The sequence below is a fragment of the Prinia subflava genome, chromosome Z (assembly GCF_021018805.1).
Source record: "Prinia subflava isolate CZ2003 ecotype Zambia chromosome Z, Cam_Psub_1.2, whole genome shotgun sequence".
NCBI classification, from domain to species: domain Eukaryota; kingdom Metazoa; phylum Chordata; class Aves; order Passeriformes; family Cisticolidae; genus Prinia; species Prinia subflava.
This window is the reverse complement of record NC_086283.1, coordinates 23,426,035-23,446,727: the sequence shown is the minus strand read 5'-3', so window position 1 is coordinate 23,446,727 and position 20,693 is coordinate 23,426,035. Positions and strand designations below refer to the sequence as shown.

The window sequence follows — 20,693 nt, the reverse complement described above, 5'->3', positions numbered from 1 at the left end:
ATGTAGGAATCCTTCAGATATATTTAGTGGTAATGCTGGATGATGATTTATATTATATCTGGAAGAGCCCTCCAGAGGGTAATTCTGTTCCATACCCCTGCACAGTGAACCAGTCACACCAGCCACCAACCACTGAACACCCAGCAAAACAGCTTCAGTCAAGCACTGAGCACATGCTCTGTGAGCTTCTCAAGGCAAGCCCTTCAGTCTTGGTACTCTCCAACCCACATTCAGTGAACAGAAACCTCTAGGTCTCTCCTTTTCTGGGAGTTAATGGCTTTCAGTATGACTGCTAATCAGCAGGTCACAGCATTGCTAATAGAGTTTCCACTGGTTTCTTTGCCACGCTTCAGCTTTCACGTGTGAAGGTTTCTGTCTCAAGTCAGTAGTGGTGAGCCCTGAGTGGTCTGAAATCCTGTCCTGAGTGGCCTGGTATAAATGGCTGTGAGCACTGTGTGATGATACCCATGTGTGCATAAACTGGGCTGCAAGCGTGTTGTTGGGGCTGAATGGTTTGTTCAGTGACGAATAAAAAAGGAGAAAAGTTTAAAGAGCCCTGGACATTCTCCTTTGCCTAACTATGGTGATGCAGCACCTGATTTGGTGTCTGAGATTCCCACCTCCAAGGTGTTTTACCCTGGATCAAAGCTGGTGGCTGTCGCAGGAGCCCTTTGAAGCTTGTTCTGTTACAGAAAATGAAAAAGAAAGGAGCAGCCAGTGCCTTGGCAGGGCTGAGCATGAGGTGCTGGCTTTCCACCAGCAATACTGGTTCTTCTTCTTAGTATGACAACAACCTGCTCAGCCTACCAGGGCTGGAGCCTTGTCTTTTCTCAGGTGATTCCTGGGGGCAGGAGTTTCAGCCAGCCTGCACCCCACTGCTCAAGGAGGTATCAAAGCTGTGTAACTTGTGTGAGAAGAATTGTGACAAGTCCTGTCATGGCAGCACTTCAGCTGTATAAATTTGGCTGGTGAGTGGGTGGGGGAGTGGATGGAGGTGGGGGGTTTCCATCTGAAGTTTCATTTAAGTACTGACATTTGACAGTTATTACTGTACAGTGGCATCTAAGCAAACTCCAATATTTTGCCTTTCCACACCAGAAAAAATAACTGCTGTAGTTCAGACCTCAGGGTAGTAAGTGTTAGCTGCTTCTTACCTTTCAGTGGTAGTTCCTTATCTGCTTAAAGGCAGTGCCATGAACCTCAATTAGTTAGTGCTTATACAGTGCTTTGAAATTATAAGACACTATCTACCTTTTAAGTATTATAATGTTTCTATAATATATTCTAACAAATACATGCTTCTGTACATAGCTGCACACTCAGTAGTAGGCCAAAAATGCTTCCTAAGGGAAATAATTTGGAAGTTTCTGTCCCTGTGGCACAAGGAAATCAAGAAAAATCTCCATCAGTTTTAAATTGATAGTATGTGTACCTTCAAAGCATGGATAGCCCAGCTAAGAAAAACAGTACAAATAACTGCCAAAACCCCACAATATTTGGTGTAGTGCAAAACCTCTGTGCAATCTGATCACAGTGTAGAACAGGGCTGGAGGCAGATGGAGCAGGTATAGCATCATTGATTTCCTATTATTTCCTCCAGTGCCGATCCCAGGAGCTCCTGGTTGCTAAGAGTGTGCTGTGCATACTATAGATGATCTTTTATTTTGATGCATTGGACACAAGGATGAATCTGACTTCCTCATTTTGCTCTTCAGCTTGTGCTGCCAGTGGTGAATTAAATGCCTTGCTAAATTAATAAGTCATAACGTTTTTGGGCTGGGGCCAGGGAGCTGTCGCTGTGTGCTTTGCACGTGAGCATGGCAGATATGTTATCCTGGGGATAGAGTGATAGCTCCAAAGGCTGCAGTAAAATGCAGTCTGGATTGGACACAGGGCAGCCCATCAGGCCATCTGCAGGAAGGAATACCCAAAAAGGTAACTGGCTCAACTTGGGTAATCCCCAGCAGCCTCAAAAACTCAAAGCACCCAGCCTGGTTGCATGTGTGAGCTTACATTCAGCAAATTTGAGAGTAGTGACTGTGGCACTGAAGTTTTATGGTGATGGAAAGTGGTTGGGAATATGAATATTTGGTTTCTGTGTTCTGTCCACATTAGTCCTGGGTCCTTCCCTGGCCACAAGATCAGCGTGGGGTATGGATTAGCCAGATCTGTCACAGAACAGGGCTCTCTGCCTGGTCCTTGCCACGTGGCTTTGCAGACCTCACTGCTTAAAGGGTGCTCTGGCTGTGCAGCACCTGCAGCCTCTGAAGTCAGCAGAAAAATGACTCTGTGTGAGCAGTCTGAGGGCACAGCAGCAGCTCAGACAAGTTGAGAGGATGGGATGGGACGTGGGTAGGACAGCACGGCTGGGACAGGGGTCCAGTTAGTGACACCCCTGCCAAGCTCTTGGCTTGCTTCAGCTGTAATCCCACACTCACCGGTGCCACTGGCCCCTGTCCAGTCTTCACCCTGTCTGGGGCTATCCGTATTTCACACCTCAGCTCCCACCACCATCCCAGAGACAATGAGGATGGATGGTTGGACCAGTGACCAGCTGGCCCTGGGGGATGGATGGGTGAACCTCTAACCAGCTGCCCTGGAGCATGAGCTCATAGAGCTGCAGAGAGGCCATGTGCAGCCACAGAGGGTCTGCACTGCAGCAGACCATCTTTTAGGAGTTCAAAATAGCTTTAAAAGAACAAACACATCTCAGAACTAAATGCTTGGTGCCACCTGCAGAAATAAAAGGAGAACTACTCATGCCTGTTTGCTGCTTTTCTGACAAACAGTTCCAGAGAGGAGTGGTACAAGCACAAAGCTGTCCTGTACATTCAGATTTCATCCTGCTTTCACAGGACTGTTTTCCTTACAAGTTTCTGATGCAGTATGGCCCTTCAGAAACCATCCACCTGAACACACTGCAGAGTTGAACGCTAGAAATTAAACAAAATGCAACCCTATGTGGAGTGACTAAATGCAGGATACAGCACAGAAGAATGCTACATAATATCTGATCTGGAATTTGGCTCCAGTGGGCTGTGGCAGAACAGATTAAGTCAGGAATTATGAATACTTCATGTGAGGAGGAGTGTGCGTGGACTGCAGACTTGGTTAAAGCGGGTGGTTTACTTACCACTGACATCTTGGAAATTGAATAAAAAGACCAATTACCACCTCTTTCTGTAAGGAGAGGTGAGAGTGGATGTTTCTCTTTGGTTTCCCAGCCAAAACAATGGGCTGCATGTCAAAGCTTGTGCTTGCAAAGGCAGGAGGTAGAGGATTTGGGTGGTTTGTGTGTCAGTGAGACAAGGAGTCACTTAATGCACTCCTGAAATAACAGGGTGAAAGACTTGGGTGTAGTGACTCAGGTTTGGAAATGGTCACTAGGGCTGCTTGGTGCTCCTCTGTGTTCAAGGAAACAAGGTTCAATATCATTAAAAATCTAACTTTTTTTCAGCCTCTCTTTCCAATGGGAACAATCTAATGAGGCCCTGATTAATATCTGCTATAAATCAGCTGAACGTACATTTTTCTGACTCGAGCAGGGTCCCCACCCCTTCAATTATCACTCCTTCTCATGTACAAACATTAAAGCAAAACTCAATTAGAAGTGAGCTAGAGGAGCACAATTAAAAACTTGCTTTAATTCCCAAATGCTCTGAGCAGAGCAAATGGGACATTCTGGGCGGCTGCAAGGTACATCCTTCAGCAGGGGTCAGATCCAGGTTTAGATTTAAGCATCTCCTGTGCTCCAGGAATTCCAGACACACTTTTGGCCATGGCTTGTTTCTGCCCAGAGCAGTGACAGACTGGATGGGATGCTTCTGGCAGAGATGCTTCCTTGGCCATTTCTGAGGATGGGTTAGACCCAGGACCTGCACAGTCTCATATGTAAGCCTTATTTGCCATAGTCTAAGCAAGGTCCTTGCCCTGAAATGGTACAGGGACACATTTTCCTTAAAGCGATGTTACTGCAGCTGGTAAATCCAAAACCTCCTTTACCTAAACCCAGGGCTTTTTTTTTTTTTTTTTTTTTTTTTTTTTTTTTTTTTTTTCCCCTGAAATGATCTTGGTTGGCCCAGAACATCTTGTTCCACTGACTTACAGGGTTTGGGCTTTCACATCCTGGAAATTTGGTGTCTCTTTACAGCGCAAGAGAAACTCATATTAGGACAGTTCTACGTGATAATGTATGTCAACTAGTGTAGAAGAGTGTATTGAAAACCAATATACACAGTAATTATATGTATGTATATAGATTTTGCACTGGCTATCAGGAAATATTTTTTCACTGCAAGGGTCGTCAGACACCATAAAGGGCTGCCCAGGGCAGTGGTGGAGTCACCATCCCTGGAGTTGTGAAAAAAATGTGTGAAAGTGGCACTTGGAGACATGGATTACCGATGAAGTTGACAGTGCAGAGTTAACAGCTGGACTCATCTTAGAGGTCTTTTCCAACCTTAAAAATTCCAGCCTCTATGATTCTCTGATATCCTCTAGGCATCTGGTGAAAATACAAAGGTAGCAAAAAGCTTTCATCCCTTAAGTCTGTTGTTCCTATTTTGACATTGTTTATGTTAACATTATTTCAGTAATATTTCAAACCAGAAATATGAATTATATTGAAACATTTTATATCTTCATTAAGATGAGGGGTCTTTTTAGGACCACTAAAATGCAACCTTTCTCTTGCCTCAAGAGTTAGTAATTATACAACTGAAAATGCAAATTATTCTGAGAAGGGACATGAAGAGATCTTTGGAGTGGCAGTATTGGTTTTACAAATACACAGTGAAATCCTGTTGCTATTTTCAACAGCTTGCCTCAGCTAAAAAAGGAAAAATATCAGAATATGTAGAAAATGTGAAGAGGAAGTACTGCAGAGTGAACCCAGAGGATTGCTTAGAGAGGAAATGACTCATGCAGTTGCTAAGTAAAGGCAGCTGCCTCTTTACAGAGGAATTCAAAGAGTTAAAGGAGAAATTCCCAAACAAAATATCCTCAGCAGAGTGTAGATGGCATGAGAATGCACTTGGAATAAATGTGTCTGAATGAAACCACAGAATTGCCTGAGGTTTGCTCTAAGTGGCAGGGATAAAACAGCCACAGCCATGGGCAGGAATCAGAAGCCACAGGACAAGTCCTTTCAGCCTCAGCAGACACTGGTGATGTGGGAACTGTTGTGCCATGGTCAGGGTGAAGGAATCCCTCTGGCAGCCAGGACATGAGCCCTACCCAGGACCAACCCTGTAGCCCCTTTTCCCAGTATGATGGTGAGAGTAGGTTGAGACATATTTGAAGAACATCCAACTGCTCTGGCTTTCATCCTTTCATCCTTCAAGATGGGGTCCCATCCTCCTTTTTCTCCTTTTGAAAGCCACTTGCAAGCCCAGTCTGGAGGACATGTTGGTGGGAAGGTATAGCTCCTTTTTCCAGCTTGTGAAGTGTGGATCTGCTGGCAGAGCTTGTGTGTGTGCTGCACGCTCTCTGCATGAGAGGTGCACCAGCATCCCCAGCATCTTCAAGGCAGGCCCAAGGCAGTGTTTCAGTCTCCCAGAATCTACCTCTGCATGATTCTTTTTCCTTTTCTTCTCACCAGATACTGTGGTTAACTAGCTGGAACAGAGAGAAAAGCCTTTCCTCCCATTCACATCTAGTACGTGTAATTAATGAGCAATATAACTTCCCTCTTAGCAAGACATCAAGTAAAACTCCCAGCATTGCTTGTCAATAAAATAAAACCTTATAATAAACCATAGCCTGTAAGACGTGTTACAGACCACAGATCAGCCGCTGTTTGGGAGAAGCAAAGGCTGGTGTGATAGTTCAGGATCCTGTTGGTGGTGACAGTCCCTGTGGTTTGGGCCTCTGACTGCTCAACCAGCTCTAGTGGGAGGGAGCAATTTATATGCACTTATGGGAGCTATGAGTCTCACCCTACCATGTGTAACTGCAAAGCTTTTACGGAGTTGTTGTTCATATCTAGTGAAAATGTTATTATCTCTTTAAGAAGTTCCCCAGCCACAGGGAATGAGAAAAGCAGGGATGATGTGACACACTGAACTCAAGCTGCGGAAAAAATCTCAGCTATGGCACTTCTCTATTTGAGTTTCTGTGTGTTGGGGGTTAGTTTTTTTCAGGGAATTATTTTGCATTTTTTTCCAGGAAGATGGAAAATACCAATCAAGAGACGAAGAAGTGCCTTGACAGACCCTTGAAATGGTTCTCGGGGAGAGAGGGGACCCGGGTTGTTTTGTGAGTTTCTTGACTGGGGGTGGTCACTCTTTGCCTGGCTTCGGAGGGGAGACAGCTGTGGGGTTTGGGTGCTGGGTTTCTGCTGCTGAGGGAGAACGCGGTGCTGCCACGCTGCTCCCAGGCCCCGGGCAGGCGGCAGGGCCAGCGGGAGGCAGCAGCGGCCACGGACAGCACTGGCTCGCAGTATCAGGGGTTTCCCTCTGGGCAGCAGCACTGAGAGTAGAGAGTGTAAAAAAGGGTAAAAAGTGTACAAAGTGTGCACGGGCACTGCCGGGTCGCCGTGACACGCGCGGTTTTTGGGTTAAATTCTGGTCTGCAGCGCCGCCTTTGCAGGTGGCGGGCGCGTTCCGCGGGCGCGGCGCGGTTGTGGCCCGCGGGCGGCCGCAGCACCGCGGGCTGTCACCAGGCGGCAGCAGCGACCCAGGGCGCAGCCGAGAGCTCAGCCCTGCAGTGACACAAAACCTCTGAACACGCGGAGCTATTCCTGTTGCCTTCACTGAGGTCGTATTTCCTCCCGTTTTCAGGTTCTATTTTGTTTCATTTATATAATTTATGTGTAACAATAGTTTTATTTGTCTTTTCAAGCCCCCATGTATCTGTATTTGTATGACCAAAACAAAAAAAAGTGACCCAGAGACATAAAAAATCTAAGAACCACGAGTAGAGGACCAGAGATGCCATCAGGCCCCACAGCTGGGGCCCAGCAGGAACAGGAGGCCACTGTCCGATTCTCTTTGGGCATCACGCCCTGCCCAGGGCTCCCTCACAGACCCTTGCCCAGTGCAAAGGGACAGCAAGAGTGGCTGATAAGGGTTTATTCTATCACGCTCATGACAAGTTCCTTCACCTGGGGGTCCTGGCACTGCCCCTGCCCACGGGACACTCAGTGGTTGTTTGTGGAGCAGCACTGGTCAGTCTGGAGGAGAACGGTCAGTTGGTCTGCTCCTGGAGCAGTGGGCTGCTGGACAGAGGTGGAGTCCACCAAGAACAAGTAGCAGGGCCTGTGAGGGGAGGAGGAAGAGAGGAAGAGGAAAGAGGAAAGAGGAAACCAGCTTGGTGGTGGGGTTGTACAGGGAAAGCACAAGGCTGGGAGTGGGACAGAGAAAAAAAGAAAATTAAAGGACAAGGAAAAGGAGAGGGGAACAGCAAGTGAGGAGGGGGAAAGGGAGCAGGACGGGGATGAAGAACCTTAGGATAATTTAGGTTGGAAAATAACTTTGAGATCATCAAAATCCAGTCATTAACCCGGCACTGCTAAGTCCACCACTAAACCACTTCACTTGAATAGAGTGAAGAGGGGAAGTTAAGAGTAAGGCTAGTGAAAGTAAAGCCTGAAAAGCACAACAGAAATTTTTAAGCAGTTGTTTTAAGGGAGGGACAAGGTTTGCTGCTTTGTTTTTTGCTTTTTTTTCCCCCTTGAAATATATTAGATGATTTTTAATGCTAAATTTTAAAATTAGATTTAGGAAGATCCAGGAGTTTGAAACTCATTTTACTTCAGAATCTTGCTAAGCTCAAGAAACTGATGGAAACTGATGTTAGTTACAGGGAATGTTTCAGCGTTAGTTCTTAGAAAGGTATGAATGTGTATTAGTTTTGTGACTACTGTTACAAGTAATGTTACAGATGAGATTAGGATTAAGAAACTGAAAAAAGCAGCAGGGTGAACAGAAATTAGGGCAGGTTGTTTCAAAGTCTGAACAATTCGTATTGCTAAACAAAATGAAAGTATATCAAAATCATCTCTTTAGCCTTGGCTTAGTTATGGTACAAAGGAAGATCGGGATACTTGTTTGATTTTGTAGTTTATGTGTGTTTGTACACAGTACCTCACCAAAAAAAAAAAAAAAAAAAAAAAAAAAAAAAAAAAAAAAAGGCGCCGACTCATACTTAACCAGTCTCGAGTTCCAGACTCTGTGAGGTCTGGGATAGACATTCTGAATCCAGCTATGCCAATGGATTATGCTGTTTCTCAGAACTGTTTTCATTACCACGCAGTAGGTTACCTCCTTTGCTAGCAGTATACAGCATATGTGGGCTTTCCTGACAGACTTGGGTTAGAGAGTGCTCCCATAAACTCCTCAGTCTCCAGGTCTGATGAGAGAAGCAACTTCTAGCAAGCACTGGTAGATACAATCTCCTAATGGCAAATTAGGGCTCCTGAAAACACAGCTCACCTGTACCTTAAGTTGGAGAAGGAAATGTGTTTCCTGCCGCTTTCAAATTTAACTTTAGAAGGGAAAACTGAGAAGTCTGGCTAGGTTAAAACCTGTCATGCTATCTTCTTTTCCTTTGTGTTTTCTAAAGCTCATTGGAAGGGATCTTTCTTTCTCAGAAAGAAATATTTATGTCTTTAAACCTTTATTTATGATTTATATCCATAAAGTTTCTATAAAGGTATAATAGACTTGTGGCTAAGTGTATCCTGTATAATCAGAGAACTGAGTTTTACCACCTGGGCTTCTTAGTAGCATAAGCAAATAACAGATGTGAAAATACTCTGCAGGAGGAAAACATGGCATGAAACAAACATTTATTAAAAAGGACTGTACAGACAAATTAAACAGATCTCACACTGTTACTCCTATGAGGCACAGGAGTAAATACTTAAAACACAGAAGCCAGTGAAAACACCAGATATTGCTAGAATACCTAAATACTAAAACCCAACATATGCTGGAGGAATTAGAAAACTGTAAAATAAATGAATAAAGCACTTTTTGTTTCTTTAAAGTGCTAGTGAAGTATTAATTTCTTGAATAGTATGCTATTTAAAGTAACACATCAATGTCTATTCTTTCAAATTTAGATTATGTAAATTGAAGCTACAGTCAGGTTCAGTTGGAATCCTGTTTGGAAAGCTAAGGTTGAATTCAGGAAGTGCAAGTATTTAAATTTACCTTCCATTTTCTATGTAGTTAATGGTATCCTTGGCACTTAAGTCTGGACAACTGATCCACCCCAGCTTGGGTATGAAAATTTTTACAGCAAAGCATTTAGATGCAGTACAGTGTTTGCATCCTTTTACTTCTGAGCTTAGGTTTGATGGCAGGGCAAAAGGTTTGGGATTTTGGGTTTTTTTTCTGTTTGGTAGCAGAACAACAGGATCATCCTTTGAGGCAAGTGATGAACCAGGAAAAGACCCTGGAAACCATCTACACCAAGAGAATCCAGTTATTTTTTGTCACTTGGATACCCTTTCAAAAACAGAACAACAAGGGTTAAACCAGGCTTCAGTATAAAAGCCTCCTAAGCTTTGAGGAGGGTCTCATTGTGGCTATTCGGAGAATTTGACCCGAATAGGAATAAATTTAAGTGAAGTGAAGAAGTATCCACAAAGACTTCAGATACAAAGGAAGAAGCCATTGTTGCTCTGTGAAGCAAAAACGCAGACTTGTGTTAAGAGCTGTACTTCAGACAGCTTCCTCTTCTGTCTGAACACCAAGAAATCAATATTTCATAATTATTCCTCCAGTCTCTTGAGAGAGTTGCCTGGGAGAAAAGAGCCTGAGGCTGTCACGAGGAGAGTTCTTCAGTTAAACTTCTGTAATTATTCCGTGAGAGAAAGAATACTCTTTCCCTGTGAAAGACACCGCTTCCCTCCCTGTCTAATACATAATACATAGTACATAATACATATTTTATCTCGTTGAAATGGGTAGAATTATAGAATATCTCAACTACGAAGGGATCCATAAGGATCATCAATCCAACTCCCAGCTCTTCGTAGGATTACCTAGCATTAAACTGTATGGCTAAGAGTGTCACCTGGGTGCTCCTCAGCCCCTGACAGGCTTGGTGCCTTGGCCACTTCCCTGGGTCACTGGACCAGTGAGAGAAGAGAAGAGAAGAGAAGAGAAGAGAAGAGAAGAGAAGAGAAGAGAAGAGAAGAGAAGAGAAGAGAAGAGAAGAGAAGAGAAGAGAAGAGAAGAGAAGAGAAGAGAAGAGAAGAGAAGAGAAGAGAAGAGAAGAGAAGAGAAGAGAAGAGAAGAGAAGAGAAGAGAAGAGAAGAAGAGAAGAGAAGAGAAGAGAAGAGAAGAAGAGAAGAGAAGAGAAGAGAAGAGAAGAGAAGAGAAGAGAAGAGAAGAGAAGAGAAGAGAAGAGAAGAGAAGAGAAGAGAAGAGAAGAGAAGAGAAGAGAAGAGAAGAGAAGAGAGAAGAGAAGAGAAGAGAAGAGAAGAGAAGAGAAGAGAAGAGAAGAGAAGAGAAGAGAAGAGAAGAGAAGAGAAGAACCTTTTCCTGGTGTCCAATTTGAACTTCCCTCAATGCAGCTTCATTCTATTTCCTCATATCCTGTTGCTGGTCATCAGAGGGTGATCAGCACCTCGTCCTCTGCTTCCCCCTTGAGGAAGTTGTAAGCTGTGATGAGGGCACCCCTCAGCCCTCTTTTCTCCAAACTGAACAAGCCAAGTGTCCTCAGCTGCTCCTCAGCGGTCTTGTCCTTCAGACCTTCTGCAATCTTGGTCACACACCTCCTCTAGAACACTCTGATAGTCTGATGTCATTCTTGCATTGAGGCATCCCAAACTGCCCCCAGTGTTTAAGGCCTCACCAGTGCAGTGCAGAGTGAGACAATCAGCTGGCAATGCTGTGCTTGATGTACCCCAGGTTGAGGTTGGCCCTTTTGGCAGCCAGGGCACCCTGCTGACTTACCTCCAGTTACACTCACTCTTAGCAATCCATGCTATTCTTATGGCAGAACTTCATAAAGAAAGTGAAAATTTGTAAATACTAGTACAATTGATGCAAACACAGTATGTCATATTCGCCTTTTTTTTAAAAAAAAACCCTCTAACCTTGTAAAACACAAGAGCACATGAGACTAGTTTAAAAAAGTAAAAATACAAAACTGTTGTACTAAATTAGTAAATGGTGCATCCTTTAGTATACTTCAGTTCAGGGATCTCCCAAGAAAGAACCTGGCAAAGTAACAGTGAAGTGAGAACAACTATGACTAACCCTACCTATTTCAGAACTGTAAGTCCAAGTCTCTAAAATCAATCCTTCTATTCACATTACTTCATTGCAGACCTTTCGCCCACTCCATTGTCACAACTTCTTAAATTTATGTACAACTACCATCAAAGTATGCTGCTCTCATATATGCACTTTGGGGAATTCCACATGCTGTCTTTTAATTCTGTGCATTTTCCCTTCAACTCCATAGGAATTGCTCTGAACAGGGCACAGAGCATATGACCACTGTGACATTTAAAACAGTAGAATCCAGTATTTGTGCTACAAAACATGCAAAATGCACTATTGCCATTTGGAGCATGGAGTCAGAGTATCTTCCATTATTGCTATCTCAGAGAACAAATCCCTGTAGTTCAGCTAGGAGAATCTGCTTTTCATATAATTTCAGGGTTAGGCAGTTCACATTCAGTCTGCTGCTGACAGATGTTGATTTTACTATGTAACATTAAAATGGGGGAATATCTCCTGAACCCGGCTTCAGTTTTAGGACTATATTCAGTAAATTATTCACGTACTTTGTGGCAGACCTAGGAAATTAATGACAACATATGTGATTTGGTGAACAAAACTGCAGCATGTGGATTTATTACAGTTGCCAGCATTTGGCAAAGTTCTTGGAGCAGAAACTTGGGGCTTCCCTGTTCTTCCTATAAAACAAGCCAAATTCTCAATATAACCACTCTAACATAATAGTAGAGAGAAACCTGGGCTAAAGAGAGAAGAATGTGAACAAGCAGTTACTGCATCTCTGAGTAAGTGAAAAGAATATTTAACACTTGAAATCAATTCAGGCAACAAAGGTGGTCGCAAAATTGTGATTAGAGATAAGTAAATTTGAACTGCCAGTTCTGTAAGTGGATCACTGCCATCTTGCCCATTGCAAGAACTTTTGTTACATTACATGAAACAAAGGAAAGACATTCAGGGAGTGATCTACTCCAGATGCTTTAGTCAGGGTTCTTTTGGCACACAGGGAACAAGAAAACAAACTGGCTTGAAGTGAAGCTTATTTGAAAATGACCTATTGAAAGACAAAAAATTAGTGAGTTTTGGTTGAGGGAAGACAATGACACCAAATCTCGTTGGTTCTGGTGAAATACATAATTTTTAGTTGACACTGTTCCTCATGCATATACCTGAACTTTCCTATGCTCCAGTGGAGGATATGTCTGCCAGATTTTGGCTGTAGAAACCAGGAAGAGAAGACATGCAGAATGGCTGATGTGCAGTCTGTGCACATAGAGATCTGGGATATATCATGCATGTTTCCTAGAGAACCACAGTGTGCTGGTCAGGCATACAGCCTAGGAGAACCACTAATACAGTTCAGTTCAGCCTTGTTCTTAAGTCAATCAGTCTTTTGACTGCTGAAAATAATAACCTGATAAGATGTTAAAGCATGGAAAATTATATCATTTTTAGAAATTCATATGCAGCCAGTACCTTTTCAAGTTTTAAGTCAAGTTTGATGGAATAGTACAATCAACTTCTAAAATGAAAATAAAAATGAAAACCCATGCGTCCTTAATGCATTGATTTTCTGTATAACAAATCTTGTTTTCCCTGAACATTTCCAGTTTAAAAGGAGTTCCACTGGATACCCAAACCTACCCAGTCTTACAAGACTGGAAAACAAATTGTTCTTCAGTGAAACAGACAGTCTGCTATTTCAGCACTTTGAATAGTCTCCTGTTATCAGGAGAAAACAGAATAATCTTTTAGTAACATCTGTTTTTTAAAAAGAGAACATAAAAGCATTAGTGGTAATCACATATGGTCAATAGAAATTGCCTGACATTTAGGATGCTTGCACAAAGAATTCCAGTTTGTTTAGGAGTACAGAAGATGGAACAATTGAAATGTTAAACTGTAGCACCAGTAATATTTACTTTCCTAAAACCAAATCCTAAAGACTGGAAGGAGCTTAGAGCAGGAACATTGTGCTTACATTGCATTTAAATAGAAAACAATTAGACAGTCATACTTGAGTCTGCAATTCAGTAAAGTCTGGGCAAATTTGCCGTTCTACTGGAAGAGTACTGGGACAGGTCACACAGCTTGTCAATCTTCTGGGTTTCATTCATCCTGTTTCCTCTTGGGCTTTTTGGGATTCCGAGATCGGCTCTTTGCTTTGCAGAGTGGACATATGGGTGCATTCCGATGGATTTGTTGGTGACATGACAAACATGCCTGAAATGCAATTGGAGCCTCTTGTTACAAACACCACAGTGGCATTGGTACATGGGTTATTGAGTGTCACACTCTAAGTTACAGTGCAGACAAAAACAAGGCTCCCCACCTTCAAAAGCAAACTGGTGCTACATTCTATACAATCTAGGTATGTGGATTGTAATTTCAGGCCAACTGAAAAACAGGAGCATCTCACTGAATTAAAACTACGTTTCCACAGACATGTGGTTCATACATGTATCAGTAACTTTAAATTCTATTTTGTGTTAAATGTTACAGTGATGTTACATGTTACAGTTTTAAAGGTGTTTACCTGCCTAATAGCTCACTAAGTCAGAGAAGTTAGTGATGGCCAACAGCAATGTCACAGAACTGAGGGCAGGAGCAGGTGGTTGGATGAATTCCTCATATTTAACACAAGGTACAGAACTCTGCCCTTTTGCTCCAGACTAAGCCCTTTAATTATATGTTTGACTGAAGCCTATTATTTGCAGAAAGGCTTTTCAATTGCCTAACTACAGATAGTAAGTATATTACTTTGGGCCATACCTATATCAGTTTGCCTTCTTAGTGACTTTTTGGATCCTGGATGGGATGAATATCCCAATGTAACTAGAGTATTAACTCTTCTCACTACAAAAGGAGCTGAGTAAAACAGTCACTTAAGTGCCTGTGATTATGTTACATTAATCCACATGTTAATTTTGAAGATATCAAGTGCAGAAGCAATCATCTTTCCTGGTAATTTATATAATTGGTAATTTCCCTCATAAAATATGTGTATTACTTTTAATATGACTCCATACAGCATTAACTAAGAGCTACTCCTTTTTCTTTTGCCAAGATTGTTTTCTTTCTTAAATGTCTTGCTCCCATGTGAAACACAAGAGGAGTGAGGATTGCCTACATCTCTGCTGAGGGTGACTCTTAAGTCATAAAAGATTCCTATCTTTAACCCTTGATGACTGGTGGCACTACTTTAGTCTGCTGCTTGCTCTTGTTTTGAACCACTGCAAGGAAAATCGGAACACATAATTTTTCCTTTTCACAAATGCTGATCACTTTCTAAACATAATGCATTCCAATGACAAAAGAGAAAACCCAGCACATTCCATCTCCTGACCTTCATTGGAGGTGGCTGCTGTCTGAAAGTTGCAGTCTGTCTGGTATCTTGCTTCCTGGCCACTTGCAGCTGTTGGGCAGCTGCTGCAGCTGCAGCCAGAGACTCTGGGATGGGAGGCTCCTGTGGTTCTGTCTGCCATTCTGCTTTCTGTTTTTCAAAGTAGCTAGACAAAAGAATGACAAACAAAAAAATGTAACCACCTTCTGGAGTATTTCATTAGCCTGTAAGGCATATTTGGTGTTAAAATACAGTGGATCACATTTCCCTATATTGTTTCTCTGCTAGAGTCAAACTGCCAAAGTGCCTACACATTGACTAGTTCATAAATAAAATATGTGGTGTTTTCCTCTGCATTTCTACACTTCAGCCAGATTCCAGACTGAATATAAATCAAGTAAGATGAAAAATAGACAATATGTATAGAAGAAAAATAGACAGCAGCTTCAGATGCACCGCTGTCAAACAGTTTTTCTACTTTGTTCTGTTAAAATTAATAACTTTTGTACACAACAGATTAATAAACAGATTAATACATTCTTTGTAGTGTCATGGTGTTTGGAATGTAAAACAATATTTCCATAGTAATTCAAAGGAAATCTTGAAAACTGTGTGCCTGTGAAAACTTAATTGTGCTGGGCAATAAGATAAATATATGCTTATTAAAACATCTCTTGCATTTAAAACTGACCTGTTAAACAAAGGACACTATTCTTTGAATGGTAGCTAATTCTGTCACTCTCCCCTGTCTACGTTATACGTAACAATGAGACTGTGATTTATTATCCAAATATATTCCCACCTCAGGGAAACTTGTTGACAGTTACAGGTATTTGGCTAAAAGCTACTGCCATGAGCAGGCAGCAAAAAGTAAAACTGACTAGCAGGAGTACAACCCATACTTGGTTCGTATCCCTTTCACGTATTGCCTCCTACTATTGTTTGATAAACAAGTAGTTTTCAGGGAAAAAGAAAATGATAGAAAGAGCAACACATAATATAAAACCTAGAAGGCAACCACCCTTGAATGTTTGCACGTGGTATGTAGAGTTTGGAGCTTGGAATAATCTAAATTTACCTTGTAACAAATTCAGACTGAATGTTATCAAAAGCATATGCTCCACATCCCTTTTTTATTAACTTTTGTTTTTCATGCTTACCTCTTGGGTTTGGTTTTTTTTTTCCACCTAACAACAAAATTAAAATGAGAAAATGACCAGTAGAATTGAAAGAAAGCATAAAGCCTAATAATGTTTGCTTTGGAGACTTACTCAAGGGACAGTTTCTCTTCCTCTTCACACAGGTCTGGCAGTCTCTGCAGCCCCAGAGTCATTCTCAGGGCATCTACGTGCTCCTTTAGGGGCTTGTACTCCTCGTGGAGCCGGCGAGTAGATTCCAAGAGCTTGTTAAGATCGTTCTCAGACTGCTTGATAGTGTTCTCCATCTGAAACAGGAGGTTGGGCATGTTTTTAAAGAACTGTTCCTCTCCAGCTGAGCAACAGATTGTATCAGAAACAAGAGAAGAGAAGATTTTTCTCACTCAAGTGAAAGAGATTGGAGGCAATGCAATAGTAAAGCAAAGACTTAAGGTATTGGAAGGATGAAAAATGGGCAAAGAAGCAGCAACAGAAAGTGACATATGAGATGCATTTTCATTTTAAAAAGGTGCACTCAACCTGTAGAATCTTCTGAACAACAGAAGAAGCAGAGAGACGGGCTACAAATTAAGTTGGCCTGTGAGGAGCTATGGAAAACTCTCAAGAGATGTTAAAAAAGAGCTTAAAGTAGCATAGACTAATTTTCTGTATTTCTAAGATATCTGAACAGTGACTGGCAGAAGTTAACAAACAAGATAAGGAAAGGTTTCTGCTTCTCTTACTGCAGCAAGTGGGAAAAGCAGCAGAGAAAAAGACAACCTGACTAGAAAAAGAGAGGAGGATGAAACAGAGGCTGAGGTTATGCAGCTGGACAGGGGAGCAGACATTTGAAGTCATAAATAAATGCAGTCTGCACATTCAGTACATAGCTTGTACTTTTTTACTTGTTGGAGCTTTTTTCTTCCAGTGCAACACAGAGACACCTTCAGAGCTCAAAATCCCATGTAAGTGCCCTAATATGACATAAAAAATGTATTTAAAAATATATTCCGTATTTAGCCCCTTTAACTGGCTCATCTTCCCTGTTTATAAATTTTTTTTTCTCTTATTTGTATTAATTCCCTTCAGGCTGGTGCTTCTTGATGTTTGGTGATTCTACTCTGTGATGAAATCAGCTCTTACTATGAACTTAATAAACACTATGTATTTTCTCAAAATCTCTTAGTACCACCTAGCTGCCAAAGTTTCTGTTTCTGGGTGCTAAATGAGAAAAGACTAACAGGAAGAACTGATTTCCATGGGACAGCTGGAGTGGTATCACTGGTAAAGTCACAGCCACCACAGGCTTGGTTATCTATCCTCTCAGTGCAACAGCTTATTATGACAACATATCCTCCCCTACAAAGGGAAAAAACAATTATCCCGAGGTAAATCTACTTTGCACTCTCTGTAGGACCCTAGGCTGGTGTTGTAAAGTCTACATTATTGAATCAGTGATGGTTCACTCATGTGCACAATTCCACGACCTGTGGCATGATTCATATCCAGCTGTGTCTTAGTCAGCCTGCCTGAGCTGGGCTGTCGCATACCACATTAATGTCAGCGTGGATCAGTCGCAGCTCCTCCACGTGGGCCATCTTCTCTTGCAGCAGCAGGTCCATTTCCTGTTTGTATTCTTTCAGGTGCCTCTCCTCAGACTCCAGGGCTTCAAATTCTGCTTTCAGTCGCGCCTTTATTTTTTCCATTTGCAAAGTTTTATTCCTGAATCCCAGTGATAATTAAAAAGATGGAGAGACAACAGTCAGTCACGGAAACATATTTTTGTGAGATGTTTATATGGGATTAGATAGATGAAAGAAGGCAATAACAGCAATGGACAAGAATGAGACTAAATGTGTCTGAGAGGAGGTGAGGTACAAGGAGACTGCTGAATTCTAATGCCAGCTCTTTTGCTGAGCTTTTCAGTGGAAAGAGAATCCTTGTACTGAATTATGAAATCAATAGAATGTTGTCAGGTTTCAACAGAGCATGGCAGAAAGCAGGGTCAGTCACTTGGACAATTAATTATGGTTATGTATTCCAAGTGTCATAGCTAGTAATATGACCTGGATTCTTCCCTCTCTCACTTATAAAGCTGCAAGAGATAAAAACAGTATCATAAACAACTTCTACAACATGTATTCAGAAGTGAGTGGTCTGGGCAGGGACAATATGCATGAAGGAGATTTAAAACAGAACAACTAAAAAAATTCTGTTTCCTCTCTTGTATTTATGACATGTGTCTGCATCTCTCATCAGTAAATTCACTCTCATTCTCTTTTATCTCCTCCCAGTCAGAACACCGAGTCTTTAGGTATTTACTTAATTTTATGACTGTGTTATTTCTGTGTAAGTATTTAATGCATAAAAATTAGCATGTGCATATATGTTTGGATTGTGGGCATACACTGGATTTACTGAAAACAGTATTCCCTTGACTACAAATTAGATGTATTTATCTGTAGATACAGATATGGATATAGATATCAGATTCCAGATACAAAACAGATTCTTACATCCCTTCAAAATCCAGCTAAGCTGCCTTTAATACATGATAGAGATCAACTACACAAATGGGAAAGTTCTTTGATTTTGTTCATGAAGACTTCTTTCTCCTCTGTCTGTAGAATACATGGAATGCAGATTAAAATAAAGTCTGCTAAATCTATCAAAGATGAATCTGTAAACATAATGAAATAATTACTTTGAAGGAAAATCTTCATAAAATGCAAACTTCTTTTAAAAGATTTGGGAATGAATAAATAGGTTTATTTAATCAGATTTTGTTACAGGTGACTCAAAATGGACATCAATGTTGCAAGTAGGACTGGCTTTTTGACACTGATTTTTTTGTCATTTAAAATACATTCAAGCAACCTTTTTGACACTTCATTGTGCGCTAAAGCTAAATATCACCTTGGCTCTCTACCTTATCCCACAAAATAATAGCAAAAATCCGTGAAGTGCAGTTTGTAAATCACCTTTGAATATGTGATCAGAAAACTGAATGCACCATAAATTTCCAAATACAGGATACCACTCTCACAAACAAAACAAAACAAAACAAAACAAAACAAAACAAAACAAAACAAAACAAAACAAAAAAAACCCACCCAAATTAAATTGTTACAGTAATTGGACCACACACTGTAGTAGGCCATACTTAGATCTGTTTTCTAAAACAGAGCCTGTGTACCAGTTGAGTAGAAAATCATTGTTCTTAACGCTGTCAACTCTCTTTCTACAAGTAGTTTGGGAATACTAGACAGACAAATATTTTTGCTTGATCTTTGATCACCTTTGTGGTATTGTGTGAAGAAGGCTGAGGCCCATATTTTGCTGCCTAATTCACTTGCTCCATGGATAAAGTATGCTTCCTAGAGATGATGTAACGAGCCAGAAGTCCCTGTGATCACCTGGGAACTGTGATTTCCTGCCAGCCCTCTCTGCTCTCTCTCTGATAGCCCCTCTCTGGCTGTCATGTCTCAAAACACTTCTCATCGCTCTGGGGTTTCCAGTCAGCATGCCTTCCACCTCCCAGCTGCATTCAAAATCACTGTCCTCTCTAACGTGTTTTGGCTTGCGGCTGCACCACTTCCAGCTAAACAGACAGCTCACGCCTGATCCTGAAAATCGGTGCCCTAAGGCAAGGGGCAGAAATGTCCTACTTAAAGTTAGGAAAAACGTTCCCGATTCCGAGCATGTGCTGTACGTTGCCTGGCCTTTTATGAGCCCCCTCTTCCAAAGCATCCTGCAACTCACCTATAAAGGACGCTAGATACAAACTCCTGGTGTTTTTTCTGCACTGCGTGAACCGCAGCCCGAGGCAGCTCCGGCCTTCTGGCAGGAGGGGACGGCAGGAACAGCCCCGGTCCGGTGTGTCCCCATCCCCAGGCCCCCGAGCGGCGCCAGAAGCAGGGCGGGAGATCTCCTCGGTGGCTCCCACCTTCGGTGGAAGGGGAGGGTAGGGCAGAGAAGCCGCTAAGGCTGAGCCGCTCCCCTCTGGTTATCCGCACGGATCCACCGCTCCCCGGCGGGCCCTAACACCGCCCTCTGCGAGGGAGGGATGGATGGATGGATGGATGGATGGATGGATGGATGGATGGATGGATGGATGGATGGATGGATGGATGGATGGATGGATGGATGGATGGATGGATGCCAGTCCTGCACCCCAGTGGGGCTCTGCCAGTGCCTGCAGTGCTGCCCAGCCTGTCCTGCCCCGACGGCACGTCCGCCCTCGGATTTGGGTGTCAGACTGCTTTCCTTGCCATCCCATCCCCCTTCCTTCTCAGCCCGACAGGGCTCCTCCCGGGAGTGAGTGGGGCAAAATAACAGACTCGGAACCTCATGAATATGGAATATTAATTCAAAGGACTTCAAAACAAACAAGCAAACCCCTACGACAGCCGCGGCCCGACACCACTCCCCCCAGCTGCGCTGGGGCTGCTCAGTCCTTCCCACTCACGCACTCCGCCTTCTCGTGTTACCACTCAGGGCTGGTGCTCTGGAAATGCACGACCATTATCGCCCTCCACTACGCATTCCAGCGGCATTCCCAGCAGCAGATACTCCCTCCCTGCTTAGAAAACTGTCTTTTGAGCTCTCATCGTAAACCCAGGGGTAGTTTTCTTTCTCTCGATAGCACAATAGCTACTTTCAGATCGATGCAACTCCTCCGCTCCCCCGAGGAAAAAGCTGCTGCATGTAACCGATGGGGCACAAAGCAAACATACCTGATCTCCTTGATGCTCTCGAGTTTGCACATTATTTCTTGCTCATCTGCCATGCTTTTTACTCCCGATTTACACCTCCCGTGAAACGTGCAAAATGCCGGGGAAAAAAAAAAAACCAAACCGAAACCAAACCAAAACAAAAACCCCATACAATAGACACAATGTAGTCACCCCCTCCTCGCATATGGGCTCTGAGCCTGTGCGGCAGACTCTAGTGGGAGCTGTGGGACTTAGAGTCCAGGTTCCTATCACTGCCCAGGCAGAGATGCTGCAAAACGAC

At 42.6% G+C, this 20,693-nt stretch overlaps 1 protein-coding gene across 2 annotated transcripts; it reads right to left on the bottom strand.

Annotated features, from left to right (window-relative positions):
- Window positions 1-10,299: 10,299 nt before the first annotated feature.
- On the bottom strand, window positions 10,300-20,693 carry LOC134563891 (zinc finger C4H2 domain-containing protein-like). 2 transcript variants are annotated; one of them, XM_063422304.1, is made up of 5 exons: window positions 20,414-20,693; window positions 17,228-17,399; window positions 15,813-15,985; window positions 14,545-14,707; window positions 10,300-13,421 (listed from the first exon to the last, which is right to left on the bottom strand). In XM_063422304.1, exons 1-5 carry the CDS (start codon window positions 20,560-20,562, stop codon window positions 13,308-13,310), a joined length of 771 nt encoding a protein of 256 aa, XP_063278374.1. In that variant the 5' UTR covers window positions 20,563-20,693; the 3' UTR covers window positions 10,300-13,307. The 2 variants fall into 2 exon arrangements, with proteins under 2 accessions (XP_063278374.1, XP_063278375.1); XM_063422305.1 differs by lacking the exon at window positions 14,545-14,707.